The 10,431-nt window shown below is 33.9% G+C and overlaps 1 protein-coding gene across 3 annotated transcripts; it reads right to left on the bottom strand.

The window, feature by feature from the left end:
* Positions 1-4,685: 4,685 nt before the first annotated feature.
* On the bottom strand, positions 4,686-8,942 carry LOC140809811 (glutamate receptor 3.2-like). Of its 3 annotated transcripts, none has more exons than XM_073167546.1 (7): positions 8,922-8,942; positions 8,135-8,400; positions 6,700-8,036; positions 6,334-6,611; positions 6,034-6,065; positions 5,558-5,952; positions 4,686-5,281 (listed from the first exon to the last, which is right to left on the bottom strand). In XM_073167546.1, the coding sequence occupies exons 2-7, from the start codon at positions 8,397-8,399 to the stop codon at positions 4,814-4,816; spliced, it is 2,775 nt and encodes a 924-aa protein (XP_073023647.1). In that variant the 5' UTR covers position 8,400; positions 8,922-8,942; the 3' UTR covers positions 4,686-4,813. The 3 variants fall into 3 exon arrangements, with proteins under 3 accessions (XP_073023647.1, XP_073023644.1, XP_073023645.1); XM_073167543.1 differs by lacking the exon at positions 8,922-8,942 and adding an exon at positions 8,681-8,785; XM_073167544.1 differs by lacking the exon at positions 8,922-8,942 and adding an exon at positions 8,504-8,635.
* Between the last annotated feature and the right edge of the window lie 1,489 nt (positions 8,943-10,431).

Raw genomic sequence — 10,431 nt, 5'->3', positions numbered from 1 at the left:
TAGCAAAATTTTATTGGTGACGGATGATTGTGAGATTTATTTTTATGAATGTTGAGTGACGACCGTATGAATGTTTTTATTTAAGAAAATTTATAATTTTTCCGCAAATTTTTAAGTATGAAAATACGGTACGTTACAAGTAAAATAGACACTTTCTCTCTCATGCCTACAGATGCTACAATGACTGAGGAAGAAGGTTCCCAAACTAAAGATGAGCTGCAGGTTGAATCACTTCCCACCATTTCTATCCGTGAAACAATGACAATGAGTGAAGACAATTCTCCAACCAACTTAACTGGTTGAGAAATAATGATTCACAATGCCTTCCATCTTCCTGATTCTCAATATGACACTGCATAGATCCAACCTAGACCTATCCACGCGGAAGCTCTGGCTGAACCACAATCTCAAGAAGAACAACTTCCAGAAGCTCTCACTTTATCTGTCACCAGTCCAGCCGCCGAATCAACCCAATCAATGCATGAGATATTCATTCCGCAAATCTAAAATGTGGGGAAATATAGTACATAATGAATCTACTCTTCATGACAACCAACCAAATCTTCTTAATATAGTCAAAACCAACCCTTCAACATCCGATGGCTACCAATTATCTAAGCCCGATGAAGAAAAAGATGGAGATCCTTTTCCACGACAATTGCTAAATCAACTGTCTTCAACTTGGATATCAAATATTTGTTCATACATTGGGATTCGAAAACTTCAAATACCAAATACTCAAGGACAACAACTTAGTTGGGAAACAATGTCACAATCTAAGTACTGACCAGCTCAAAACTAAAAATCAAGCCACTGACATGAAATCTGAATTATTAGTTCAAATAAGGCAAGTTAAAAATCACGTGGATGCCCAGCTTAATCACCTTCAAACTACACTCGGTAGCGAGATGCAAGAAATTATTGAGTTTATGCAGTGTGGTGATTTCAAAAAGGGGAAACCGAAAATAAAGTTGGAGTAACAAAAGATAAGGAAAAAAAGGTTAAGTATGAAGAAGCCCGAAGAAAAGAGAAGGCATGCAGAAAAAGGCAGGAGAAAAAGATGTGGTGGAAATAGTGGTGGTTCAAGATTTCGTCATTAATTTTTTTTTTTTTGATAGGTGTAATAGGTTATTATTTCTTGCACTTTGTATAAATGTTCTTCATTATCTCAATGAATTTTTTTTTACTTGAGCTAATTTCTTTTTATTTTTTGATGTATTGATTGTATTTAGCCATGCAGTCTGATTTTTTATTCAACAAAATAGAGAAATTGTTGAATATGAAACGCCCTAAGTTTTGATAATGACGAAAACATTATGTTATTTTTGGTCCAGCTGTCGTTATCATGTATTTACATGGTTATAGCCATTAGACAAATCAAGCTGCTAATCAGTTTATCAGAAGCTCAAGTTACTACATTATATCAGATAATCATTTAGATTTGCTTCTAATCGGGCCGCTTAATCCAAGAAGTATTCAAAGTCAGACACTTCAAAAATCTAACCTCAATACAACATGTTAGACTTTAACAGATTAAGATGAATAAAAATAAACTCAAGATTTTATATGCTATCAGATAAAATGTAATGCATAGTAGCATATAAACTCCCGATTTACAAGATTAATGTTTCCTAAAATTTCAAGAGTCCATCAATTTTTTATAAACTAAAAGAGCTAAAGCTGAAAAAGTAAAAAAACTTTAAATGTGCATTTAATGCAGTGTCCGACGAAAAAAAGTTATCGTCGGGAGATAGTATAGATGATCATTGAAAAGTTCTTTGATCGTTAGAAAACTTTGGATATAAATATGCAGATTCAGAACATCAAAAGATACGACACAAGTTTCAAGCACTCACAATCTACAATACACAAGATCTCGAACACATTTATTCTTTCAAATATCAAGTTTCTCACTAGCACACACATATATTCTACATCAGATCATCTAAATATCAATTTGTGCTAGCATACCAACTCTAGTAGTTCAAAGCTACCTGTTAGAAAGTTTATTGTTTCTGGTGAACAGAGGGTTCATAAAACATGCAAAATTCGTTGTGCTAAGTTATCACTAAGATTTTCGATATAGACAGTGATAAGTTTTAATCGAAGTGAGTTTGTATAAGAGTTATATCAATCAAATTTTTTTAGTAGATTCCTTCCAAAGTAGAAGAAGAGGTGATGTAAGAGATGTTATTTCCGAATATCCATAAAATCTTGTCTTTTTTACTTACATATTTACTTCATTTTCTCTGTTTATTTTATCTGTCTGTTGTGTAGATGGATTGCTTGCATTGAATATATACTATATCACTAGTCAAACTAGAGCATTTATGTACTAAAATACTTTTAGTGGTCTAGTTAGCTATAGTCGTTCAAGAAAAAGTTCTAACAATAAAAACTATTAAAGATGAATCAAGTTTAGTAAAATATTTTAAAATAGTATATTCATCCTTCTTGACTATGTTTTGATCCCAACATGCTTACTATTGGTTTACCAGCTGCAACAACTACATAAAAATAGGATATATGTTAAGTATATTCATCCTAAGGCATAGTTTGGTACACATGATAGGATAAACATATGATAAATAATATAAGGATAAGTTAAGGATAAATAAGATGTAGGATATTATATTTAATGTTTGGTATGATTTTAATAAGAGTGATTAAATTTATCTATTAGATTGTAATGACAAAATTAACCTTATCATAATAAATTTTATAATTTCAAAGTTGTTGCTTGAGTTCATATTTTTTATATTTTCATTTGACGATAGTGCTTGCATAATTTATTTATTTTTACTTATATTATATAATACAATAATTGAGCCCTTGATTTTGTGAGTCAAGTCAAATATCAATTTTTAAGGTTAATCGAGTGATACTAATAATTTTATTGAGATTTATAAAAATTATTAATATAATTATCTCGAAGTCATTTATATAATTATATAATATATAAAAATAAATAATAATATTTATTTGATTTTAATTTCTACCTACTAGCATAAATTTATAAAAATCATTTATAAATTGAGGGTAATTAAGTCATTTGTAGTATATTTTATCATTAAGTTAAAATTATCACACCTAATAGAAGGGACATTCTATCCCTCTAAAAAATTATTTATCATTATCATGGGCTTTTTAAAAATGTACCAAACATGGGATAAAGAGGATTATTTATCAATCCCTCCCTTATATCCCATGTACCAAACTATGCCTTAGCATAAAAAATAATATTTTTTCATGGATGACCCAAATAAGAGATCCGTCTCACAAATAAGACATGTGATACCGTCTCACACAAGTTTTTACTTATTGAAAAATAGAAATATTGATGGATCATCAATGTGTTTTACCAGAGTCACATTATTATTTAGATTAATATAAGCATGTAACATTTTCAACAATGTGGAAAAAAAAAATATAACAAGCACGAAAGACACCCCCAAACACGAATATTATTATATTAGATAAGGGCACACAAAGAGAATTCAAGATTCAAAGTAGTATATCTAGACTCAGTGGATCGAGATCCTCTGATGTGGATTTCCACACGGCAGCTGGTGCGATGCTATGGATTTTAGTCCACAATATTATAAAAAAAAGTTATTTTTTTAAAAAATTGGTATTTTTATATCTTAATTATTTCAAAATCAAAAATATATTTTTTATATTAAAATATATGATTAATAATCCAATTTAAAGTTACAATTTATTTTTGGTTACAAATATATATTGAGGGAGTAAAATGATGTCTCTATCATTACTTTTTTTTTTATAATTTTTTCAACTTTTTTTTAAATGTTAATAAAAATTTATTTATTTTTTGTTCAAATAAGTGATTCCGAACGAAAAAAAACGACGGTACATTCAATTTTTTTTAATATTATAATTCTTTTTTTAAAAAATGTTTTCTCCTTTTTTTATCTTGTTAATTTTTTATTTAGTAGTTAAAATTTTATTAATCGCATATTTGTAACAAAAATAAAATTAACGTCTAAATACAAGAATATATATATATATATATATATATATATATATATATATTAGGGATATAAGAAGTAATCCAATTAAAAAAATATTTGATTTTGAAATAATTAAAATATGAAAATACGAATTTTTTTTAATAGTATTGTGGACTTAGCACAACACCCTCTGCTGTGGATTCCTCCTCAGCAGAGAATCTTGATCCATAATTAGTGTAGATAGATATATATAAATATATAGAAGTATATATCACAATCATAAAAAAACTCAAAAATAAGTGATTATTATATATTCCTTATGTTCAAGTGCTGGAAAGACAAATAATCTTTAAAATAATTGTTATATTATATTTATTTTTTCAATGATATTTTACATTTTTATATAATTTTCCTTTCTATAATTATTTTTATACAAATTCTTTCATTTTTTATAATTTTATTTTTATTAATCTTATATATGTTTTCAAGTATTCATATTATAAAAAATAAATTAATTTTAATACAATATTCATAATAAAATAATTATATAAATATATTATTTATGATATGATATCAAATTTTAAATAATTTAAAGATATCAATTTCTACATTTTAAAAATATGATTTTCATTTAATTAAAAATTAAATTTGGAAGCAATTATATTTCAAACACTCAAACTTTAGTTTATATTAACTTTAAACATCTATTTCTAAATACTCTCAACTTTAGCTTCTCACCATCTCTAGAATAATCAATCTAAAATAAACAAATCTGGCTTACATTTACTGTTTAAGACTTCTGGAGAAATTCTTGATGATCTTATTTCATCAGAAATTCAACCTTAGTGAAAATAAGTATTGCCATTAAACCTCTCAGCTAAAATGTCAGATTTAATTTCTTTAGTAGATCGAAGTTCTTGGGAATCACCACTAGATGTTGCTTCCGAGTGCTTCCTTTTCAACTTGTTCTTCAACACCTCTTCCTTTTCATCGACAAAGGATAAGAATCTTTGGATTCGTGAACCATCATTCTGTGTCGAAGGTTCTGATGCGTGAGCAAAATATCGGTTAAACTTTCTTAGCATCTTGCAGAAATAGATTATGAGAGCAAAAATGCATGCAGTTCCACATATCAGGAAAAGTCCCCAGAAGCTATTTAGCTGCAGTTTGTCTGATACTGTTATGTTTCCCTGGCCGCAAGCTTGTGTTTTCAGCCATTTGTCGTGTATTTTCTGAAGTTCGCCATTTTCTGATAACGTCAAGATCGCTGTGGACATGTCCATGGCTAAAGGGGAGTCTCTTGGAAATGCCTGAGAAAGTATAGGAAAGTTGATTAATATCCCATAAAATGGAACAACGATGAAAAGCTATGAAAAGTCTTTTTCACGTAGGAAGTTGTATAGAACCGAATTCCCGCAGTTGTTCCAAAGATACAATCAAGAGTTATCATGTTACTCAAACTTTTTAAGCTGTATAGCTCTGAAGTGATGCTATGTTCTGACTAATGTTTCACATATGCAGCCATGTCGGACGACAGTGGCAAGAGAACCATACTCCCTGATGTTGTCGAATTTCATGATACTCACAAATCCCCACCCACTTTTCGTGAAGTCTTGTCCCACGACTTGGAACTTGCAGTGGTTTGAGAGGAATAATTCCATGTATGGACGTTCATCCACGATCGCAGAAACTCTTCCGTTCCTTAAGGCATCTGCATATTCTTCTGGTGATCCCAGAGGAACGAGCCTCGATTTAGCGATGCTGAGTTCCTGGTATAAATAATCTTCTGCAAAAGATCCAACTTGGAATCCTATATGGTAGTTACTTGTGATCAAAGATTCGATTCCTCTTATTGACGGGGCTAAATGTTGCACAGTTAGAAAAGAAGTCAAGCTAGCCGTGTAGCTAGAGGTGATTATCAAAACGACAAAAAGCCAGATGATTAGAACCATTCGACCAAGTGCGCTCAAAGTATTTTCTCCTGAAATATAAACAACGTCCAACATTAGTATAATGGGCAATATTATGGCAATGTTCATTGGATTCACTGAAGGTTACTTACTGTGTGCAAAGAACATAGTTGAGAAGCCAAACCTGAAGGAGGAAAAAAGAGGAAGTATGAGATTTTGAACCCAAGAAACTTGGAAGTGCACATGCAGGAAACTGCTTCCCAACTCCTATGACCCTTCTGCCTTGAGAAATAATAATGTTCTTAAACTAAAAAATGTGGATTTTAAAATTAAGAGCTTGTCACTCCAGAATGGTTCTACTTGATTTTTTTGGCCTCCAACAAGAAGTTCTGGTTTCGGTGTGTTTTATGTAACTTCAAGACAAGGATAGAGTGATTGTTAAATGAACTGACCATAAAATCGTGATGAGTTGTTTCTTGGGTGGACCACGGAAATCTTTATTCATTCTGTGTTCCAAAATCCAAACTACTACTCCAACCATTATGAAAAAAGCCCCTGTGACCACCCACATTGGCGTTGTGAATGGCCGCAAGAAAGCCCAAGCACTCGAGCTCTGCTTTCTTACTGGTACAACCACAACAAGCCCTGATTCAATGTAAGGCTGAGTAAAGTCCACAATCTTTGTACGGTTCCTCACAATAGCAATATCACCAACAGCTGCATCAAAGACCTGCACAGAGTCAAATATGCTAAAGAACAAAGACATGTATGTTCCTTTCAAGCATTAAGAACTTTTAATTTCAGCTGTTTATGCTTACACCAGTAGTGATCAAATTTACGAGCTCTGAGTAGCTTGGATTCTTATGTTTATCTCCGAACAGGATGAATTCATGAGGCACTGCATAAGGAAGTAACTCTATGGCGGCAAGAAAAACATCTATGCAATATCCATGGATCTCCTTGGTCTTTTCATCCTCAGAGACAAATGCTTTGTAACTGACTCGATCTGGTACTCCGATTCTTAACTGTCTTCCATTGTGTGGAAATACCCACCCATGTGGCTTGACTGTCGTTCTTCCAGGCCACGTAACGCTGTGTAATTTTTGGTTTGCACTCGAACGGTTAGGTGCTTTATTGTAAAGAATCTCTGGAGGCACTGTAGAAAGGCCGGAGTAATTAGACCAATAGCCTATTTGCTTGTAACCCTGTCCATTTACATTGAGGATATCAAAAGCTGGACGTATCATGGATTTATCAGGCTGGAAAGCAATTTGGCCAGTTAGGCCAGTCATGTTTGTCAGTAGTATGTTGGCAAGAAGTTGTTTCCCTCCATCAAATCTGCTTAAGCCACCAATATTCAGGATCCCTTCTCCCCAACCTCTCATAATCGAGTCATTTGAGAAGGAAATGACCTCACCAAGATCAAGAAATTCTCTCACTGCATTAGCAATCATCAAGACTGTATCGTAAGCATATAAGCCGTAAGGATTCAACCCTATCGAACCATTGCTTAATTTCTTCCATCGAGACGCAAAAGTCTTTTTTCTTGTAGAGTCTGGCGTGTGGGGGCGAATTGTGAGAGCCCCTTGAATTGATTTGGCAGATCCTCTTGAAACCGGTAAGGAATCTAACACCGTAGAGAGCCAAGCTGTAGCTATCCAAACATATCCATTCTCCATTCTTAGTGTACGAGCCAAATCAAAAACCTTAAGGCCAACTACAGCGAATGCGTGCACAACAATTACTCTGGATTCCGTTAGAGAAACCTTAACTAACTCGTTCATGATTTCCTGTGGAGTAGCTAACGCTTCAGGAGAAAGTATTGCTTTGTATGAGATCTTACAACGCCTCTCGGCCAGCTTATCCCCCAAAGCTATTATAGTCCCCCAGCTCTGCTCATCATCTGTGTAAATAGCTACCACCTCTGTGTAACCGAAATAGCTAACCATATCAGCTATTGCTGTCATTTGGTAAAGGTCATTCGGCGCCGTTTGAACGAAGTAGGGGAACTGAAGAGAGGAAAGGCTTGGATCCAGGGCCGTGAATGACAGCATTGGGACATGGAGTTCATTTGCAAGTGTTGATAAAATATGAGCCATTCCAGAGGATTGAGGTCCAATAATTGCCACGGTATCTGTCTCCATAAACTGCAACCCTGTGTTTGTCAAAGAAATTACTCATATTTAATCCTTCCACACCAACTGAAGGAGAAAAAGAAATCAAACCTTATGGAAGAAAATGGGAATGGAGTACCTCCAATGAAGCCTAGAAAGCCACTGTAATTCGCATCATGTGTTTCGAGAACTAGCTTCCTCCCTCCAAGAATTCTTGGATCAGAATTCACATCTTCAACAGCAGCTTGCATCGCAATCTTTGCCACTCTCCCATTGATACTACCAAATGTGAAAATTGCCCCAATCCTCACAATATCTGGTCTTGAATTCCTTTCTGATAGTACCACAGTGAAAAGAAAAGACAAAGGCACCATCACCCGCAGCAAATTCAAATTCAAATTCATCCTGCTTTATCAAATATCAAAAACAGATATTAAATCCCACTCTAAATTCTGCTTCCAAGCTACATGTAGTTGTCATTATAATTATAAAAGAATAAATGTGCCACCTGAAATTAGATTCGCAGAATTAGTAAGTTTCAAAGCAGCAAGCAACCCAAATTAACACTTTTTAACACGGAAGAGACGCGAAATTTGGCATCATGACACGACAGAAAGAGGAAAACAAAGCCTATCCCAAATTAAATTAGCAAAAAGTATTAACAGAATCCGGACATTAGCTCTACCTCCCAAGGAAAAGAAAAGCTGGCACATTAACGTACAGATGTATAATATAATATAATATAATATAATATAATATTATCATCATACTGTATCATACTCATATCATGAGAAAAACGCAACGAAAGTTGCAACAGCAGGTGGAAATGGAATAGCTTGAGCCCACTTGCTGAATAGTAGAAAAATGACAAATTTGCCTTGTAATCTACTCAAAATATGATAGAAATCAAATATTTAATCTCTCACCAAGGAGAATGTTCGATTCAGGAAAAAAAGAATTGGGCTTCCACTCACAGTCCACTCATCTCTCGTACTGTTTCATGCACTCACATGCTTGGAAATTCCATTCCAGTGTAGTGGTGATGTGTTTTTTATATGCTAATTTTAAAAATTATAAAGATTTACGTGATGTAATGATATTAAAATAAAGAGAAAAATTCGACTAATCACATGGAATGCAAAATTATCATTGCCGCGCTAGAATGGAAAATTCTCCGAAAACCGCCTTTTTCGTCTTCCAAAAAAGCTTCGTTACTCTGCTACCAAGTACCAAGTCATTTCGGTTTATTATCAGCAAAACTTAATTTTCCAACAAGATTTACCCAATACTATATCCATGCAGTTTCACCACATTGTTTTCATCTCCAAAACATCTCATTTTCACTTTTTTTCTTTGGTTATTATGTTTTAATCTCTGTAGGTCTGATATCTTGAATTCGAGTGTCACAGTGTATGGTTATAGTTGTGAGTGTTAAATCCAAAGAAAGTTAGAAGCCCAATGAGGCAATTGAATCCAAACCACCAGTGCACCAGCCACCAGCAAACAATCTGAACAGAATAACCATGCAAGTTTTGAACTTGAAACTCGGAACATTCAATCAGAAACAAGAAGGATAATAAGAACACCAAAACATTATGTGGTTCGGTCATAAAATGACCTACATCCACGGGAGAATAGCCATTCTTTATTGATGATCACAAGAGATTACAAATACACAATAAAAAAAACTCAAGTAATACAGTAACTTCTTTGTACAAGTTTTTCTCCAGCATTCATACTCTCATGTTTTTTCTTCTCTCGAAGTGTTCTTCTACATCTAAATGAGATGATGCGATGTCTTCCTTCCCCACTTGAGTGTGTATATTGTTAGATAGGTATGAATGGTGAATAAACATTGAGAAATGTGTCTTCATTGGAAAATGCGCCAAGAAAAAATCTACTTTATTGGCTCTAAATTTGACTAAGGGTTTAGGCCTCAAGGTGCACCAGAAGTTTTTGGAAAGGGGGAAGACGCTGACAGGCTGAATCTCGGTGAAACATGCACGTGGCCGGCCGGCCCGGCACTGCACCACATGGTGCGGTGTGATGTGGCCTCTTGACTATATTAATCTTTTTGGACAAAATTTATTTGAAAAATAATTTTATTTTCGACAATCCAATGTGTACCCTCCAGCCCCTATTCCGAACCGCGTCTCGTGTGACTGTCTGTCTTTTGGCGCAACCGTACATCCCTTCGGGCAAAATCGTGTGCCCCCTCGCTTGTGAAGGGTGTGTCTTCTGGGCAAAAAGGTGTGTCTTCTGGAAAAAAAAGGTGTGTCCATTGGCTTATGAGACTCACTCTATAAGTATTCTTCTGTAACCTGTTGTGTTGTACTTTCTGGATTAAGTCGTTGCATCTTAGAGATGATTGCCGCCAACGTAAAGTACTGATATACGAGCAATTTTGTTTTGCAGACAAATGATACATCCTTGCCT

The sequence above is a fragment of the Primulina eburnea genome, chromosome 13 (genome assembly GCF_022965805.1).
Source record: "Primulina eburnea isolate SZY01 chromosome 13, ASM2296580v1, whole genome shotgun sequence".
NCBI classification, from domain to species: Eukaryota; Viridiplantae; Streptophyta; class Magnoliopsida; order Lamiales; family Gesneriaceae; genus Primulina; species Primulina eburnea.
The sequence above is the reverse complement of the archived record's forward strand: the minus strand, read 5'-3'. Positions and strand labels throughout refer to the sequence as shown.